At 41.8% G+C, this 21,033-nt stretch overlaps 2 protein-coding genes across 7 annotated transcripts in view; both read right to left on the minus strand.

The window, feature by feature from the left end:
* Positions 1-3,232, minus strand: part of HERC1 (HECT and RLD domain containing E3 ubiquitin protein ligase family member 1) — a 98,632-nt gene extending 95,400 nt beyond the window's left edge. Inside the window, exon 1 of the mRNA XM_085515739.1 lies at positions 3,043-3,232. The gene's annotated coding sequence lies outside the window, so the exon portion shown is untranslated. The remainder of the gene's footprint in view (positions 1-3,042) is intronic.
* Positions 3,233-3,686: 454 nt separating this feature from the next.
* Positions 3,687-21,033, minus strand: part of DAPK2 (death associated protein kinase 2) — a 46,336-nt gene continuing 28,989 nt past the window's right edge. For 4 of the 6 annotated variants that reach the window (XM_085515798.1, XM_032446841.2, XM_085515799.1 and 1 more), the window contains exons 4-10: positions 20,674-20,812; positions 18,318-18,447; positions 17,624-17,672; positions 16,963-16,989; positions 14,804-14,956; positions 13,379-13,424; positions 11,051-12,510 (exon numbers count right to left, since the gene is read on the minus strand). In XM_085515798.1, coding sequence (XP_085371924.1) covers positions 11,860-12,510; positions 13,379-13,424; positions 14,804-14,956; positions 16,963-16,989; positions 17,624-17,672; positions 18,318-18,447; positions 20,674-20,812 — 1,195 coding nt within the window. In that variant the 3' untranslated portion in view covers positions 11,051-11,859. Of the gene's footprint in view, positions 6,774-7,255; positions 7,337-7,500; positions 7,591-11,050; positions 12,511-13,378; positions 13,425-14,803; positions 14,957-16,962; positions 16,990-17,623; positions 17,673-18,317; positions 18,448-20,673; positions 20,813-21,033 lie in introns of those variants that run through there. The other 2 variants (XM_015872501.3, XM_085515800.1) reach the window with 1 other exon arrangement.

Below are 21,033 nucleotides of genomic sequence, written 5' to 3' on the forward strand. Positions count from 1 at the left end.
GATCTGTAACAGACCAGCTTCCCATTGCCTTGATTTTTATGTAGCCCTTGTTCTATGATTATAAAATTCCATCAGTACAAAGAGGGAATACCAGTCTGGGAGCACTTGTGCTCATTTTGCACAAAGACAGCAATCAACTGACACCAAAGTCAGGACAAGTCACCAAGCACAACCAGCACCACACCATCCACCAGTGCTGTGAAGAACACTGTAGGCAATGCAGTTTTACCAGGCTTTGTATCAGGGAAAAAAAAGGACCAAAGTAGATCTGCTGTCATTTGGGACACCATGGTCCTAAAAGATGTATGGAGATAGACACTGATATATGAGGCCAAATGAAAGCCCAACCCTTCAACATTTTAAGCTACCTCTTTGTAATATTTATTAATCAGTCTCTTAACACTATGCCTCCCCCCACTTCTGAAAAACAAAATGAAAATTGCCAACTACTGCCCTGCTTTATCCTTATTAAAGTGAGATGTTAAAGGCCCAATAGGGAAAGCATCTGAGTACCCCTTATAATCTACTACTATCACATCATCTTCATACAGGTATAACACAAAGCACGACAAGTGTTGCCATATGAGGTATATTTACTCAAGCTGGTACCATCTGTGTTACTCGTGAGCAGTGGAGTGAAGCAGAATCAGACTGATACGCAGTCATTTAGGGGCCCATGTTCCCTCAGCTTTCCAGGAAAGCCTCGTTAAGCTCATTTTAGATTAAATGAGGAGACGCCAGCAAGTACCAATCACCTGGTTTTGGAAGGTGCTTTTTGATCCCATACAACACAGATAAAGAAAGAAAATAAAAAAGGAACACTTCTCACGTGCTTTTGAGCACCACATCCAGAGTTTCAGATCATTCTAACCACTACACAGAAGCATTTACATAATTCCTCACTGCTCCTGGACGACCCTCAGAATGGTGACAAATGACCACCACCCCCATCCTTCCAATTGTCCAAGACTGGTAGAAGGTCACAGCTACCAGACAAAGAGGAAAAGCACAGATTAGAAGATTACAGCTGACAGCACTTTCCTAAGGGGACTTCAGACTGAAGTGCAGTGACCACGGCAACAGCTGGCCAGTGCATATCTCTGATTACTTTTACATTAACTCTTTATACCAAAAATCAGCAAGCAACACAACTCCCTTCTCTCCCAGACATTCTCTCCTCTGCTCCAGCACAAGGACAAACCTCCCCCAGAACACAGCTCTGTGGTTAAACAGAACAGACCCTTTAGCAGCGTGGCACTGGGCTTGGACACACTTGCACATGCACTCATTAGAAAAAGCTCTAACCCCATGGCTGGCTCCAGAGGAAGGTACTTAAGGATGTGGAAACTGAGGCAGATCCCTCCAGAAGCGCTATGCAATGGTATCTATGTTGTATACAGGACTTAGAAGTTCCCTGGACCAAAGAGGGCAGCTGTTATATCCCACAACTGGGGCTCTCCACTGGAAAAAGGTAAGGACCCTGGCTGCTACAAGAATGATTTATGTGTAATAGCTTAAAATGCTCCTGTGTAATGGCACACGCCATGATAGGCCAAATGGTTTCTGCTTTTAAAGCAACAAAAGGTCCCAACTGCTTCAAACCATCGAGACTGGGAAACCAGCTGTGATGCAGGTACAGCTGCAGCAGGGAAAGAAACAGCAAAGGGAGAAGCACGCGCCCTCCAGAGGGAGCAGCCGGAGGCAGGACGGGCTCAACCACACTGCACGTGTCTGTGATGTGTCTGCATGCACGGAACTCTGATCCCCATCCTGTAGGAGCAGGCATTTCACACAGCCTGCCCTGCTCACTGATCACCACGGTCCCACTTAAAATGTAATTAAACTCCAAAAAAATCAAATGTTCTTTTGTGTGATACCTCCCTTTCAGCATCACACACAATGCATGGAAAAGCTGCATTAATTTAGTCAGATAAAGACTATTACAACCACACATCTGCCTGCTCCACACCTTTCCAGGTGTTTTATATTCAAGAGCTTAGAATCAATCCCATTTCAAAAGAAGACTTGTTGCAAACACTTTAGAACTCACTTTTCCCTGCTGCAGGTTTCCAAGGTCTGTGAGGACCTGAGGGCAGGCTCAGTGCTACAGCCCAAACTCCATCCTTACACTGCTGTCTGCCATTTGAATTGTATAACTGGGACTAAACATATCATTTCCCATCCTCTGTCAACTGAACGAGAGGCTTTAAGCTAAATATCTTTAAAAAGACCTTCCCATGTCTGCAAGCAATCAAACTAATGAAATTAAGATTCCAAATCAATACTTTACAGCCCATTTTCAGCAGATAGAGAGTAAGAACATTTTTTAAACCACCAGAATTACAAGCTCCTCCTCACCCCCAATTAATTATCATATTATCACAATTTATATATACAACATTACAGGATACCTCAGTCAGTTGTCTTTAACAAAACATCCAATGCAGTTTATGCAGCTTATTGCTGGGGGGGAGGTTAGGAAGTATTTTTGGAGCTACTGATGTGACACAGTATTTCTTATCTAATTTTCTTGACTAGATGCTTCCCACCCTGTGACTGAGCACAGTTCCGCGTATGACAGGAAAATGTTGCACCTCTGAGGCTGATAGTCACACATTGTGACAAACTGCTATAAAAAAACAACGCTCAGTGATAGCCTCAGCACCAGCACTAACAGCAAACTAACCCAGCACTCACACCAAGAAACAATCTGAGCCATGGGCAGCTCTCCCACTCCTCCATCTCATCCTAGAGCCAGAGCTCGCTCTCCACCCCATCCAGTCTCCCCCAGGCCTTTCCTCCAACCACCCTTCTCCCAGCCAAGCTGCTCACAAGAGCCACGAAACACTTACCTCTCTTTGAAGACTCCATAGCTCTTTGCACCTCCAGCTCCTCACAGCTCTGCATATGGACGCAACCTCTGCTTCCCTAGCCTAGCTAGCTCATGGGGCACAGCTATGCCATGAGCACTGGTTCAGCCACCCCCAGCTGGCTCTACCCACCTCCCCCGCCCCATGGCCACCCCCAGCTGGCTGTACTCACCACCCCACCAGGCTCAGCTCCTTGCTGCAGGGTATGGTGCTGCCTTGCACAAATTCTGAGGTTTATGTGAAGATGAGTGTTGAAATGAAAAACATGGAGAACATCAGCCAAGTCACATTGATCACGTGGAAAGCTGAGATACAGAAAACAAAAAACCCTCTGCGTTCTCACCCATCTTGCAGTGCTCTCCACAGAACACTGTCAGAGATGTACTTGCTGCCACGTGCTCACATTTAAGCAGCATTTCCAACCCACATACAGACTTGATGGGAGCAGTATGTTTATGCAAACAGCTGTTGATGTGAGTCAGGCAGGGCCCCCTGCTGCTGAGGGGAGCAGGTGTGAGGGGCCCAGCCTGGCCAGGCCAATCCCCTCAGGGCCATGTGCCCCACAGTCTCTCATTTGTAACCCAAAGATGCTGTGAAACATGGGGAACTCTGAAAAAGATCTCTGGCTCTGAGTTTATTTGGTTTTCCATAGCCCAGGGAATGCTCTGGGGCAGCAAGGGGAAGCCAGCAGGTGAGCTGGGTGGCCCCTCACTGAAGACACGTTGTCATTCTGTTTGGGACAGATTCCCCCAGACAGCTCTTCCCATCACTGCTCCCACATAATGTTACTACAGCACTCTGCATGCATTGAACATGTTTTTCCTTTTCCGCTACTATTTTTTAATATATATACCCAAAGCAGCTAAGTGAACAATATAGTGAGAATTTGTTCTCAATTCCTACAGGACAATTAATGATATAAACGAGTTGAGCTCAAATTATGATGAGTGTAATTGTCACAATTAAAAAAAAAAAAAAAACAACATAAAAACCAGCAAAGTATGAATACAACAAATATGGAGCCTGTTCCATTAAAAAAAATCACACAGTGTCAAGGGGAGCATGTAAAACATTTAACAAGACCACATGTAATTTATGAAAACCAAGGTTTAAACATTGGAAATGCTCCACTGATGAAGAATCTTGTCCTCCTCAGTCTACCAAAGTACAACATACTACATGGAAGCCCCACAGATGCTCCGCCTGGTCCCTGTGATACTGTTTCACAGTGTGAAAGAACTTTATGTCCAGCAATCCATGTCCAATCACCTCAGCAGAAAAAGGAATTCAGGCCAGGATTTCAGCAGGCATGAAGTGTCCTGGAACTCTGAGAGCTCTGCAAACAGCACAGGCAGCGCAGAGCAATTTCAAGAACATATCACCAAGTGCTTCACAGAAATGAATACAAGAGCAGATTCCCAAATCAGAAACAAACAACAGGTGACCTAAATTGAAAAACAAATTATTAGCCTACTTGAAAGATCATCCAGCATTGTAGAAGTGTGCTGAAAGCAAGAAAACAAACAAAAAAAAAATGGTAGGAACACTGTCCCAATTTAATGTTGCTGCATAATCCAAACCCAGCGCTCTTTGCACAGACAGGAGTGGCTGCCAACAAACCAGGCCATGCTGCAGTGTGTTGACTTCACTGAAAAATGTCTCAAAGCTCAACTGATCAAAGAGAATTAATTTGGAAGGAAAAGAAAACAAATGAAAAACAACAGGCATACAACAGCTCAATGTCCTATGACTTCTCCTTGTTTGTTTAATGCATTTTCTAATGCTCAATCTGGGGTATGGGTTGGTGGAGACAACTACTGAGATAACCCCAGTTTGACAAAGTGCTAATACAGCCACTAGCAGACGTCACACCTCCAGGACTGGGGACAAAAAAGGGTGGATTCAGTCTTACCTGGGGTGCAAAGTGCCACTCCAATTTGGTAAAAGAAGGGGAAGAAAAAACATGGTAGCAGCAACAGAGCTGGTCCTCAACTGGTGTTAAATTGCCACAGCACTCAATTAACTCAATTAAGAGAGTTCTTAAAAATGTCAGGCTGGCTGATGATTTATCTGAAACTTCTAGCATCCAGCTGCCTACTGTACAGGTACAGTTTATTAGAACAACCAAACTATTGGGAAAAAAAAGAGAAAAAGACAGCCAAAGATTGTGGAGCTGCACAGTTCTAACACTCCCTTTGTTCACCAAAATGACCCCATCTTCATTGGAGATGGGGGAAACAAACAGATACCAATCAAACGAAAACACCCAAACTCCTCTACCTACATTCTCTTTCCCTTCCTTCAACCTTCTCAATCCTTCACACCTCCCTGCACACCAATTCCCTGCACACCAATTCCCTGCACACCTCACCTCCTCCTTCACATATCTCCTTCCCACTGCTTTTGCCCCTTCACTACTTCCTTCAATTTACATCACTATTCTTCCCTCAGATCCTACCTTCCACCTCTCTTCTGCAATGCTTCTTGCACACTTCCATCCTTTCACAGAAGTGCTTTCTTGTCAACTGCATTTCAGCCTCTACCTAAGCAAGTATACAAAAAATATAAATACAAGCAGCATAATTTTCCTTCTTCCTAAGAAACTGGAAGACAAGCAAAATTAACCTAATACCAGTTTTCAGCACTGGTTTACCTGGATGTGACCACCATAGAGCCAAACAAAATTGGTTTTTCCTATCAATCTTCAGCTTTTTCTAGAAAGCTTGCTTTGCAATTTTTAGTTTACATATTAAAGGCAAAGTAAATGTGGATTTTTAACAACTAGTGTATTCCACCAAAAAATAGCCTCGTCAGTGCACATTTTTTGTACCAACTGGATAATACTAGCATGTTCCATATAAACTAATGTAGATAAAATTATGCAACTTACTAGCAGAAAGGCGCTAAATTAAAGTGCTTCTTCACTCAATCTTCAATATAAACCCTTTGAATAAAACCCAAAAGTATGCAGTTTGGGTTGACGTGTAAACGACACCTATGTAACTAGGTGTTAATGAATTTCCAATTTGCTAATAAATTAAAACAATCAAGTCTAATAATGACTATTTTGGCCATTCCTTAGGGCTTCTCCAAGTGCCCTGTGCTGGTGAAGCACCCCACCATCACTCTGTAAAAATGTTTTACTTGGTGCAAAACAACCTCCAAGCCAGTACAGATTTCTTTTTGGCTGTGCTCATTATCCACGGCAGCTGTGTTAGTCCTCTTGCAATCAGCCAGATGATGGCTACAGCACAGTCCTTACTGGAATAGAGAACTGCTGACTGCCAGGTTTGTGAAGGCAAAGTTATGGAGTGCAGTGGCACTGTGGTTCTCTCTTCAACAACAGCAATAGCAGAGTGAGAACTGCCCACAGCAATCAATACCTGCTATCAAATATTTACGCTATTAACAAGTACAAAAATCATAAGAAAATTCCTTAAGGCTTGATAATAATTTCCCTGACTGAAATAATACACACAGGTTTAATCCCTGTGTGGAATATGAACGATTCTGCAGTAAAAGTACATCAAGTAGAAAGCCCGCATCCTGAGTAAAGTTGATATCACAAAGACTGAAATATCAACAAAGAGCTCAAAATATAATAGCACTCCAGTGGAGCCTGTGCTGTGGCACTTCCCTGGAAATCTGGATCAACAGTGTTCTAAAATGCTCAGAAGATAATTAATAACGTTATCCAGTTGTTGGTGTCACTTCAGAAGTAAGAAGCATCATTCCGAGGATCCAGACAGTAAGGCTGTCAGGGCTGTTTTTTCCAGCAGGGATGAAAGTTTCCTGTTTCTTGCCTGTGGGATTCTCATCACACTAGGATATGCTGCCTCTCTTCTGAAGAGCAGCTTTTCTTTGCAGAAGATCCTCACTGTCACTTTCACTTTCACAGTTTCTCTGAAATAAAAAGTCAATGGTGTTCCAGTCACATAAATGAGATACCATGCTGCTAAATAGTCTGATATAATCAGTGTATCATTTACAGAGAAAAGCAGAGGTACGAGAAATGCCGGAGTTTCATTCCAGATTATGCCCACTGAAAGGTCCCCCTTCACACAGCTGGTCATGAGGGGCTGTGCAGACTTTCTCCATACCTGCTCATTTCTCAGTTGGACAGGACAGTCACTGCTGTCACATCCACACAATGTGCAGCCTCCATGCACATGTAAAACAAATGTGACCAGCACCCATAAGGTCTGCAGTCACGATTTTTCCTTGCTCAGCATTTCTGGCATAATACAACTTGAAGTAGCATTAACAAGCATGCAAAGGATGCCACAATTTTTGCCCGCTTTCCCACACCAAAACATTAATGTGTTGCAAATTTCAATCCACAGTAAAATTTCATTCCCTTCTTCCCCTTTGAAGAATGTACCTACCAAACATTCATCCTGAATTAGGACCTTTTTCACCAGCGAACGAGATAAGTGGTTGCACAAGGAGACAATGCTGTAAGAAAGCTACAAATAGAAGGAAGAATGAGAATATGAAAACACCAACAGACACACATCAAAATACATTTTGTTCATCTAAGGCGTCTTACAATTTTACATGTGTAAGCTCTGCCTTGCCCGCAGATCCCCATCAGCCCTACACAAGCAGGATGAAAAGCTGCTTGCCATACCTTCCACCGTCTTCTGGCATACTGCCTTTTGAAGTTTTCCATGTTAACAACAGATTCTCGCCGTACCAAAGCTTGCTGCTTGTCCAATGGCTGGAAGATAAGAGATGGCAATTTTATTGCATAGCTCCCTTTGATACATGAAGCGCATAAGATTTTCCTCACTCCTTGAAGTTGGCTGCAAATAAGGTTGGGAAAGCTGTGGATTTGTACAGGTAAAAGCAGAAGAAAGAGTTAAAACCCTGATCCACCCTGCCCACCCCTTTCCAGTCAAGGGGTCCATACCCTTGATTTCAAACAAAACCCTAGAACTCCTTCAGTCAGTAGTCTGCAGCTGCCCTGAGTGCTGTGCCCACTTCTAGCCCCTCAGCCTGACACAAAGGGTGCAGGGCACAAGCTTTGCTCCAGCCTCCACTTCTGCCTGCTGCTTCATTATGATCCCCAGAATAACACAAGCAAAAAGCCTGGAACAGCTTTAGCAGCACAAGGATAGGATGCGGGACAGCCAAGCAGCAGAGGGAGATAGCTACAGTGACTAGAGGGTGCTAAGCAATGCCTTCGCTTTGCAAAGCCACTGAAGCACATCTCATTGCAGCACCTCCATTTCCTCTGATTGGAGCTCACCTCAGCTGGCCTTTATTCACATCATTCGGAAGGGCTCTGGGAGGGCATAAAAAGGCTCACAAGTGCCTAATGGAAAGGAGATGGAGCTACTAAGAGCACAGGTACAGCACTGCTGCCCACTGCTTTCTCAGGGGTATGGAAGAGCAGGACTAAACCCAGCACCATCACACTATTGGGTCCCACGCTACTTTTGGAATTTTCACACTTTTTTTTCCCCCTCACTTTTGTCCCCTTACAAGGATGCTGCAGAACCAAAGATATATTAGGGCCTTCTCCTAATGTCCAGGGCTGGATATTCCATTTTATTCTAGAGCCACTTTCCCAGATGACGCTTGCCCTGAACCACATCTCACTCCAGTGTCAAAAGATGGGGATTCACAGCCACTCTGGGCAACATATTCCAGCATCTGACTTCTCTTACAGTAAACAAGTTTGTTTGATTTTTCAGTACTTATATGGAATTTCTTTATTTCAGCTTGTGTCCTTTGTCCTGTCACTGGATACCACCAGAGGAAGCCTGGCTCAGCCTCTTTTCTCCCTTCCACCAGGTATTTACACACACTGATAAGCACTCCCCAGGCCTCCTCTTGATATCAAACTATCCCAGCTCTCTCTTTGTCAGCTCCAATCCCTTCCATCAACCTCATTCCAAGATGTTTTGCTGAAAATATAGAAACTAAACAGAAAAAGTTTATCTGTCACTTAGTATTTAGTTACCGAGACATACACTCCAGCATATCTGAAGACAGCTTAGCCTTTGCCCTTTAACCATCCTCAGAATATGAGAGCACAAGTCCCCGGCGCCTCAGCAGTAAATGCATAAGGAAAAAGCTGCAATATCTAATTATATGGCAGGTGTAGGAAAGGAGGAGGGAAGCAATTAAAAATGTATATAGACAAGAAATCAGACACGTGTCCAATATTTTGGGATAGATATTCTACACATGCTAAAAATGAAGTACCTTTGAAATCCAAAAGCAAATCAACAAATGCATAGACCAGACAATTGTATCCAGGAATGAAAAAAACAACGATCAATACTAGATCTGGTAAAAGAAAAGAGGATGGGAGACAGTTCTTCAACTGGTAGGGAGTTTGGAGAGTGACCGCCATCTCAGCAGATTTGATTTGCTCATGTAGGGAGCAGACAATCCAGAAATACTTACACTGAACTGGACAGAATGCAATCAAGGCAGACAGCTGAAAGAGAAGGTGTACCAAAGGAGAATGGAAAGTGCACCACCGAGGATTTTCCAACAAAGAAGTGCTTATGAGACAACAAATTCACTTCTCTCCTCAGATGCAATGGGTATAGCATCTGTGCAAGCCAGAGCCAAGTAATCAGCTACGCTCCTTTCCCATTTACATGTACACACCACTCCTGGGTGTCCCCCCATCTCTGGGACATATAAGCACTAAGTACATTTCCCCACACTGCAAATAGTGGTACAACAAAACCTGGTAGAATCAGTTTGAAGTGGAAAAAATGTCACAGTCTAAATGTCAGCTATATAATGGTTATGAAAAATTCCTGAGTGCCCTTTTGGCAGCAGAGCCATCACCAATCAAAATAGCTCGCTTCACAGTGCCCCCAACTGCTAATAACTATCTCTCAATTGCTAAGCAGCCTGCAAACAATGACCTCGTCATCTTCTCAATCATCAGAACACCGTCTCAAAAACAGTGTGTTATTTACCTCCTTCAGCTCAGAGAGCACTGACCTCAAGGACTGCGTCACAAAAATATTGACCTCACCCAAGCAGTTGGGAACAGAGTGGCCTCATTTCATGTTCCTTCTCATCTTGTCAGTGCATTTCCTCAAGAAAATCTACACAAATCAGAGGACGTGAGATGACAGCTGAGGGAAGGCAGGCAGACTCCCTTTCTTCACTGAGGGTCTTTTCTGTAGATACTGACTCTCAATAATCCTTAAGTTGCTTCTTAAGAATTGAAACTCTCTCCTTCATAGTGGTAAAAAAAATGTCTGATGTTCCAGTTTGCCTGGACAGCATCTCCTGGATCCAGTAGCTCCAAGGAACCCGCAGAAATGACTGAAGCCTTCAGGGCCAACCAAAAGCTGAGAGTTAACATTTTCAATACTGCTGGGCACCCTGGAGTCCCATAGTCCCTGGCCAACAGCATCAGCATATGAGGGACATCTCCTGGCTATCTTAAATTTTACCTCTTGTGTAAAGCAAGATGCCTCAGAGCACACTGCCAGTTTCCATCCTCCATGTACCATAACAGTGTTAACATCAACCCTGCTGAGCAACTTTTTCCAGGACTTTTCATTTCCATCAGCCTCTGTATGTTCTCACAATGACAGTGACAGATCCATTGCGCCTTACACAAACTGGATCAAGGTTTGCTTTTATCATTTTTATCTCAAGGTAGGGAACTTGTTTGTTTTTAATGTTAGGAACAACAGCAGTTCAGTTCAGTGAGATCATTAACTTCTCCCCTTCTAATACATTTCCAGATCAACTCTGGATGGACCTGAACACGGACACAGGGAAGCCTGGCTACTACCTCTGTAATTCCTGTACCTGTGTAACAGTTACCTTGAAGGAAATTCATTTAGCTAAGCAAAGAGGGCATAAAGCAGCTGTACAGTACAAAAAAAGCCTCACAATTCTTTTTTTGTCACTGACTACATAATCAAGGAAGAACTGCCATCTACATGAAGAAGAACTTACTGCGTCTGAAAAATGATTCAAGTACATCTGTGAATATACAATATAAACAACTGAAATCTTTGAAACACAAGACAGGATTCAAGTTTGGGCCAAATTTTCTCTTACTTTCTAAAACTTATATAAGAAAAACAAACAACTTCACAGCAAGAACGTCAGTCCTTAGTCCCACATGGCATATTAAATTAGTTGAAGCTCTGTCTCATTTACTGCAGAAAGCAAATCAGACATGTATGTTACTGCTTATCATCACTCACATTTTAATATTGGCACGGCACAATGACATACACAGTAATTCAATCAGTTCATTACAAACTCATAGCTCTGTCTTTGGAGTAAGTTTCTTTGGTACGGGACAGGAAACTTCACTGAATATTAAACTACTGAATTAACCATCAGCTAACACCTGATGGCAGAAGATCCCAAACTGAATTACAGGCCTAAAAACCTCCTCTTGAAAAGCCTGATCTTAACGGTTCTTCAGCAGCAGCCATTCTCACAGAGAATTCCCACATACTAAAGTACTACTTCACTTACTTTGTGTTACAGCACAGATTTAACCTTTGCAAATATTTCTCCCATCTGCTCTGTAGAACTGCCCAAAGCAGCTCTACGTGACTATTTCTTTTATCCAAATGGAGATGCTATCATTAATTCTTTCTTGGTTTCTAGGCACCCAGCCCAATAAATACAGACTGAACTCTCTTTTCTGCACTCATTACTTAGTGAACTTCAGGAACTGCAATATATGATCAAGTATGACATAGGAAATGCAAAAAGACGCAGGGTTAGCTGTGGTCCATACTACAGTGATAACCCAGTTCCTGTAAGTTCAGACACCAAGCATGGGAAAGAACTTAAACACTACAGACTTTAGCACTGGGAATTTATGGTTTTGGTCAGCAACTTGCGCAACGCGTCAGAATTACTGTTTCAGTTCTAGGTAATGTTTCTGTGTGTAGAGATTATGCACTGAAACATTATTTTTTTTACTGTTGTACATTGAGAGAGGCATCAAAGCCTGCATGTAACATGATGTAGAACATTACTGATTTGATTCTGCTACACTGAGATTCAGCCCTGCAAGGAATTCCTCACAGCACGATCTGTTTAATAGGTCCGTTAGGGATTCGTTGATATCTTTGTTGAAAACAGAGTCAAAGTTTCCATTCACACAGGCTTCATTTCCATTTTCCAGTTGAAAATTACTCATCAAATCCTGTATCCACTTAAGATCCTCGGAAATTTCTTGACTGAGAGATTCATACTGACTCTGCAGAGCAGCATATTTCCCAGTTATGACTGTAAGACTGGCACCTACAGCCTTGATATCATCCTGTAGATGCCTTTTCAGGGATTCAGTTTTACGGAATTCATACTTGAGCTGAGACAGTTTGTGCCTCACACTTTCGTTTTCTTCTTTATACCAAGCTTCTTTCTCATTATAAATGGAAACCAGAGCATCAATGTCCTCCTGCAAAGAATCGTGGGATGCAGCCAAAGTGCTGACCTCTCGTTCCATAAATGAAATGTCTTCTACTACCCGGGCAAAGCGCTCAAAGTTGATGTAGGTGTTATTAGGAGGCATACTTGAATGGCATTTTATGGTGTACTCCCTCAGTCGTTTTGTCTTGAGCTGCGTGTTCTCAGCCTTCTTGTTTTCTTCGACTTTTGTTTCTTCCTTCAGCTGGTGAGTCTTCAGACAGAGGAACCAATATTACTGGACATTTACAAGACAGTGCAGTAATTCAAACTCCACACAAAGGATGCAACCTGAATTTCCAATCTGTGGGAGATTCTTTTCTCCCACAGATTTTCCTTCACACATCCAATTAAAACAAAAACCAGCAGGAGAAAATGAATGTAATAAGCAATGTGCATGCATTCCAGTGCAGTGAGTTGAAGTACCTGGGCCTTAATTTCTTTTCTTGTTAATTTTTAAATCAGTCATTCTCAAAAATATCAGTATTTGTAAGAGGAAAAACAACAGTCCTGAAAACAGTCCGCTCAGTGCTTTTTCCAGTGAAGAGCAAAAACTGGATCACTGTGCATGCTGAGATTATCCAAAGGTATTTTCTAGATGAGATTTATGTATCCACAAACGCAAGCAACGTTTACGATGAAAAAAATCCTTTCAGACATAAATGCCAGCTAACGAGCACACGTGGCACACGCAGTTATATTCTGAGGCAAATTATATTTCCACACTGGCTGTGATCAACTCCCGACTCAAGAAAGCACTAAATCTGGGATATAGTGCGTATCATGCAAACAGAGAAGGATGAAAAAATGCAAAGCACAGTCTGATGTAGGACACTGTACATGCAACAAACATCAAAGCTTTGTTCTCCTCTTTTTGAAAACTACGATAATAAAATGGCTTGCAGAAATGCCAAGATTCAGCCAGACCCGACCAATTTCCTCCCAGTGAATCTCTTTCAGATGTCAATGGTCTCTAACTACACAGAGGTCAGATTTCCAATTAACACATCAATAAGAGTGAGAACATTAACTCTGCTCAGCTCACAGCAAAAAGCAAGATCTGCCTTTTTATTTGGTCTTACCGTTATCCATGGATGAGACAGAGCTTCCTGAATTGTAAGCCGTTTCCTAAAAAAAATAAAGAAAAAAGAAATATAAAAAGTACGGATTTGAGTGAGCAATACCTTGCATACAAGTCCATTAGTCTTCTCTTTGCCTTTGCATAAGCAGTGAAGCATTTACCAAGGTAACTCCAGGCCTAATGCTGAAATCTGAGGACTGTGTTTTTCCACAAGGCGTGCTGTGCTGTTTGTGTGCTTACCAGCAAATGTTCTCAGCTTCAGTAAGAAATTGTCCCTATTCCAGACAATTCTAATTTCGTCTTGACCAAAATGTGTATTTTTGTGTACCCTCTTATAAAAAGTGATAAAACATTATTCATCCTACAGGCTTAGAGAATAAACTATTTCTATACACCTTTAATACAACTGTGTCTAAATCACGGTATGCAGTGTTAATTATATCAAAAGCATCCTCTAGAGTACAACAGGACATCATTCCTTCCATTTCCTGAAACAGAATTTGAGAGGAATACTTCAAATTTTATCCAATGTGATCAATCCTAACTTCTTCCCACAGTGTGGCAGCTCAGTGAACAGCACCCTATCACCATTCAGAATCAAGGCAGAACCACCGTACTGCTCCATGGCTGCGTCTGGACATGTGACAAATATCAATGTCCCCGACTTGTCTTTTTCACAAGGAGGTTGCTAGACCTGTGCTAGCCTCATCAAAACCCATCTACTCCAACCTATTCTAAAACTGCTGCAATTCCTCAGGGCTTGACCCAACAGCTTGCTTTTTTCTAATATCATTCTTCTCTTCTAATGAAGACACTAGAAAGAATTGCAACAGCCTGACTTCCCTCTGTGATGAATGAGGTTAAGGGGAAGGAGATGCTACTTCTGTGTGCACTTTACTAAAAGAAATACATTTAAAAGACTGTAATTCCCTCGGACTGAGAATAAAGCTCTGTGTAGCTGTCATGCAAATCCTGTGTGATTGTAGTGGATGCACAGAGACATAAAGAACAATTCCAGTAGGAGCAGATGTACAAACAAAGTGTTCTTGCACCACAGGGAACATACTAAAGGATTGTGTCATGTCCTTGCAGGTAGTTCACAGTAGACTGAAATACTGCAGTAGCAGTTACCTAGAGCTCAAGATTTTGCACACAATTTTCAGCCCTTTACATACACATTGTTGTACCATTTTGACTTTGGAGAAAATGCAGTCATGAAATTGAAATTTAAGAAAGGAGATTTTGGTTCCTTTTGTTGGAGTTTGTGGATGCTGTGATTCATTGCAGGCACAGCAGCAGAATTCTGCCTACTGTCTTGCTCTTGAATGGCAATACACACTGCAGGGAAGGCTTTGCAGACTGCTCAGCAGGCTGTTTCACCAGATTTATCTAACACATCCATGAACAATTCTGAAGTTTTACTTACCGTGGATCTTTCACCAGGAGCTTCCGAATAAAATCTTTTGCCAGGTCACTGGTATTGCTGAAAAATTCTTCATCAAATTCATAATTCACAGCTGTGATGTTAGCAAGCGTTTCTTGTTTAGTTTCTCCAAGGAATGGTGATGCACCACTAAGCCTAGATAAGCCATAAAGAAGAATCAATAAGAGAAAACATGCACCAGAGGTCCCCTTTACAGTGGCTGTGTTCTATACTCTGAGGACATCTCTGTATTGAGCAGCCATGCCACTTAGGAAATAACAGGTTCAGCATCTGTGGTTCTGAATCAGACTCACTTTGAAAGTTTCCAGGGCAGCACTGAGTGCTCAGATAGACATGTACATATTCTCCCATCCTGAGTATCTCACTGAAGTCACAGTTTGTCAAAATAGAAAAAGCTGAGAAGAGCATCTGTCGCTGTGACTCCACAAACACTACCTGTCAGAAGCTTCTGTCAGCTCAAGCAGATAAATTTGTATTTCCATTCATTTTCATCAGGTAGGAAAAATCCTGCCTGCAATTTTCTGTCTGCAAAGCTACTGACAAGCTCCCCATGCAGTAAGTTCAGCCAGGATATGTTTCTCAGATGGAATCACAATACAGTGTGTGACCAGAAACCAGGTGTGGCCTTGCTAGATGCCAGCCCTGCAGGGAGAAATGGGCACACAGCTCATTAAAAGGAATTCACTATGGGACTTGATTGAGATAGAACCCAACCATTTCTGATCAATGCAAGATTGCATTCCCTTGACACTTTCCTCCAACCATATGGATATGATGGAGGTATCATAATAAACAATGTCAGAGCAGGTTCACTGCAGACTCCTCCTACCCTGCCCTCCACTCCCCTCAACATGAAGGATGCTGACTTGCAAGCCTGGTTTACAGTAAATGTTATTTATACTGAGGCAATTTATTTCATTCCTGTTTAAAGTTGTCTCGGCTATTATGCTCATCTCCCGTGTCTCGCTTTGATAGCAATGCTTCAGGATGCAGCCGGCTCAAAACAGGACTGCATCAAACTCCTGTGCTCCAAAGTGAGGGTTTGAATAAAAAACTGCTATACAGACCTTTTACTTTGTCTTTACATTCACTATCAAGATGACCAGCAATTCAGAAGTAAGCAGAAAAGGACATAGGACCACGTGTGTCATTCAGTCCAGTCCTCAGCTACCACAGCTTCACTCACAGAATAAGCATTTGAGCACAGAAACAGTTTCCTCTCTTAATCATATGACACTGACGTTGCTGTCACAGTAAGGCAACACAAATGAAGTTCTCCAGCTGTTTTTGATGCAGTAAAGTCTGCCCCATAAGCACAGTCAGTCTCATTTCTTAACACTTCTCCACACTCCATCTTAAGCTGCTGCTCCCGTTTTAGTTAGTCAATAAGAAGGCGATAAAAAGACAGCATTCATAAACCACAGACACTTTGTGAAAGAAGCAGTTCCACTAATTGCTAAGTTCCACCTTAAAAAAAACCAACATCTCAACTGCTTGATTCCAGTATGTCAATAGATTCTTATTTATTAGAGTTTACATGCTTTTCTCATAAGCATTTTTTTCTTGTGCTTACTGACTGGTGATATTCCCAGCCAGCCTTTGCCCTTCTACCTTTAACAAGCCCTTTTTAATCCTGCAAGATGAGTTCTCTGTTTCCTGGATCAACCATCTCTGCTTAAATTCACCTTTTTGAATATGGGTGACCATATTCATATAAACTAGACTGCTGCCTTTACAAGCAGTTTCAAACTTCCCTGTTTTCACCAGAAATAACTCTGCTAGTAAATGCTATTTCTCTTCATGTTTCTATTCCCTCCACACACGGGTAACTCAGCTATTCTATGCCCAACCAATATGCTTGGGCTTTCCTATGCTCTATCACATTGTACTGATGAGATCTCATAGGAAGCAGAAATGCCCAATGACTTCAGAGCCATTTGTTCTTCATCTGGTCATAATGTCCCTCTTAATCTCTTTTATGCCTTATTTTAAAATTTGAAAAAGCTGAGAAATAAGTTTTTCCATTAGAGGGTGTGTGTGCAGCTCCTCTCTTGCTTGACTGAAGGGAAAAGCTGTTTTGTAGCAGTGCATTAGAGCTTTAGGAACACTTCTACACTAATGAATGTATTGTTTGTACTCACAGTATGTAGGTGATGACTCCTATGCTCCTGAAAAAGAAAAGAGATTAATTGCAAAGCTTCCGTATTATCTGTGTTCTTTTCAACATACACAATAGAGAAATGGCTGCAGTACTGCAGTACAGGCAGGAGAGCTCTCACTATTTTAGATAACTGCCATTATCTAAAAGATAATGTGAAAATGTGAATTTTACACCAATATTCATGTTTTGTGGATATCTGAAATCGTTTACTTCTATGGTGGAGGATATTTGCCACAGTACCAACCAGAAATACACAGACACAGTAGGAAGGGGATTTTGTTTGGGGTGACTTCTTTTGGCTGCATTCTCAGCAGATCAGATTAGTACGCAGGTCTCCTCTGCATGCAGTGCTCTAATAAATAAAGCTGTCACAGACACTGTAGGAACATGTTTTCTTTTGAGAGTGCTCCACTGCAGTGGACAGCGGCAAACTGTTAACTCTATAACGGCCACTGAAGAAGTTAACCACTTATCTTTTCAGTAAAAGCAATCCATAAAAATGGAATGACAGAACAAAGAACACATCATCATTACACTTAATTTTGTCTTGCTTAATTTGTTGCAGTAGAAAAAGATTCCCTTCAGAGAAGAGTGGGAAAAATTGTCAGGCGAGCAACCTGGAAAAGAAGTTAGAAGCTTACCACATATCTGCAGCCAGCCCCAATGGTTCATAGTTCACTATTTCTGGAGCTGCAGAAGATATTAGAAAATAAATGAATATATAAATAAGTAGGTGGGAACAGAAAAAGACCAAAAAACAGATGACTGCTATCCGTGTGAAATCCTATTATCTTTATAAGAAAAAAATTCTTTTTGCAAAGCATCCCCATGTAAGACAGCACACAAGGGAAAAGGCCATTGTAAAGGTACTGAGAGAAAAATAAAAGCTGTCTCTGACAGCACTGAAATCATCTCAGGTCACGGAACAGGTGTGCTTAAATGGAATATGAATTACAACTCTCTATCTTCCCCACCACAACCCCCGAAATGAAATAAATAGAATGTAGAGAGACAATTAGAATGATGATCAGTAAGCAATAACTATAAAATCAAGGGGGAAAATGGAAGGGAGAAAAGCAATGGGAGGCAGTTTGTCTAGAAGGAAATAACAGAGGAACCTGTGTGATTGTGTGGACACGCACATGTCCCAAGCAACAGGTAGAAAATTATAACTCATACTGCAGTGTTTCACAACCTCAGCCTTGAATTTGTGCCTCTAAACAATCTGTTTGGCAACAACTGACTCCCACAGGAGTAGCCCATACAGAAAGCCTAACACAGAAAAATAAAGCAGATCTCTAGATGTAGGTCACCTTGTACAAACTGGTCACTCACCTACGAATTCTGGAGTTCCAAAAATGTTTTTAAATTCAACTCCATCTTCTATTTTGTGAGCCAGGCCAAAGTCAATGAGTTTGATGTGTGGAATAGGGATATTCTTGTCTAAAAGCATAATGTTTTCAGGCTAAAAATAACAAAAGATAGATATTTGTCATTACATTATCCTAGAAAAAAACAGATCTACACCTACAGTTCTCAAATTTCTTTTTTCCTTCCCATATACAGCACCATAGAACAAGAAGAACACGCCTTCGCTTCATCATACACAATTCATTCTTTTGGTAAAGGGATGACAACCCATACCATCTGACATCAATGAACAGACCAGAATTTTGCAATAGGAAAACAAAACTGACAAACATAACACATTCTTCCTCTTGCAGTCTTTATTCTCACCTCAGGCACCCATCAAGCCTATCTTTAATGATGACTGTTGCCAGGGTAGAAGAAACATATCCTCTGATTTCCACACTACTGTATTTAGTTCCCTAATCTGATATGTAACTATATTATTATCCCAGCACCGCTGTGATATAACATGAAGTGGAACTGTGGTGCAGCTTGTCCTCTGTTAAATCAGAAAATATGTCCTTGTCCTGAAAGGCCCCCTAGGAAGATGCCAGGCCCTGATGCCATGGATTTGCCTCCATTCTAACAGCAGTGCCCACTTAACAGCTAGAGGGCAGCTGAAGCAGTGCAACAACTAGTACAAAGACAGCATGCACTTGCTCAATCCTGAAGGAGAGCTGCAGAACTGAGCATTCTGCTGAACTGTTCTTGGAATGTACACTGAGAAATCTCATTATTTCTGCCCAGTTGTTCCTACTGTACCACAACCTACTGGACAGAGTCTTAGTATATGGCTCTTAACACATCTGAACCTACTTAGGGAAGGTAAATACTCTTTTTTTCTGGAACTAAATGCACACCTGCAACAAGAAGACCCAGAAAGATCTAAAGGATTTGCTACCTGAACAATCCTGAAAATAGGAAGTGTAGCAATTAGAGGTCCTACATAACATATGACAGCAAGCTATTAGAAGAACATGCAGCGTTTCTTACAGATTCACAGAACAAAGCCCTAAGCCAAAGCTAGAATAACTTTGATATTAGAGCTATCTTTACTTCAGACGTAAACTTTGACTCCTTACTCTTTGCCAAATGCAATGGATATTTCATTTTCTTTTCCAATTAGGTTTCTCCGCCTCAGTTGCCCCTTGCCAGCACCTATTTCACAGGTTTCAGAATAAACTGCGGATTCAATTATCTCTGATGAAGAGCTTCAATGCATTAATTTTTCATAACTTAATCATAAGCTCAAGAGAAATGGTGAGACAATTTGATTCACTGCTGGCAGCTGCCTGGCCTTTTCAAAGCAGATCCTTATGTGGAAGTGTCTCCAGCTAACACACACATACTCAGAGCTGCACTGGGAAAGAAAGCATATGAATAATTCATTGTCATAGCCTATTTTAGCCTCTGGCTAACGAGTCTGGTTTTCTTCCATGGATCTAGGGCATACGTGTTTCCTGCAGATACGTGATATAAGCCTGTTTGGAGCACATGGAACAGGCTGAAATGGCAAGAAGTCACAGCCACAGCCCTGCACTGTTTTATTCCTTAAGGTGTGTAAGACACTGTAGCTCCACTGTAATTGATGGAGCCTTGATCAGTGATGAGATAAATATCAATTTTCTTCTACCTGATCAGATCACTGCTTAAAAAAAATACATGTCTAATTTAACACTAGTAAAACCCCAAGAAACAGTCCTATTAAATCTGAGAGACTTAAACTGTGAATATGTTTTAGATAACTTGACATCCTCCATCAGTGAAATGATTCTCCACTTATCCCTTCTCATTTCTATTTTGTTTTTTTTCCTGTAACATCTCCATTGGCTGCCTGACATCACTGGCGTTACATATCAAATGAGTTGCTAGAGATCTGTATGGAAAAAGTTACATTTATATTCATGTCATTTCACACCACTGGATATTCAGCTGTTCTCCAGGATGAACAGTGAAAACCTTCATTCTTTGGCTTCTAGGTTCATGCAGCAATTCCAAAATCAAGTGTACTTCCCCTAGGCCAGGACCAAGGCTATGGACGCCACTTGACACAGCACACAGAGGGCTCTGTGTGATGTTCTTTCAAAGCCTTACATTACTAAAGTCTTTTTATTTAACCAAATTGCATTGGACAAAACATACTCCACACTATTCTGAACACACTGGAATCTACAAGCAGTAACAGTTGTCTGTAGCTGGACCTGGCCCTGCTCATCCCCAATAAGGTACAGTCAGTCATCAAGAATTAACAGTAACACTAAGTCTATATCAGCCTCTTCACCTTTAAGTCAAAGTGAGCAATCTTCTTAGAGTGAAGGTAATTCACACCATCCAAAATCTGCTTGATGAATCTGGTTGCTTCCTCTTCACTCAAAGATTCCTTCTGTGCCAGGAAGTCAAAAAGTTCTCCCCCAGACACTCTGCAAAACACACCAGGAAACTTTTCCTTATCAAATGCGTTCTAGGACATAAAGTAAATGCAATCACAGAAAACTGAAGTAGCAAAACACTTCCGTATAGTTAGAAAAGGCCACCTTTACAGACTGTTTGGAGCTTTGTGCTGGGGTCTAAGGTGTGTCAGAACTGCTGTTTGCCTTTAGCTCCCTCCCCTCCAAATGAAGGATTATCTTTCCCTAATGCA

This window comes from Coturnix japonica, chromosome 14, assembly GCF_054131305.1.
Source record: "Coturnix japonica strain WE chromosome 14, WE-NBRP24, whole genome shotgun sequence".
Classification (NCBI taxonomy): Eukaryota; Metazoa; Chordata; class Aves; order Galliformes; family Phasianidae; genus Coturnix; species Coturnix japonica.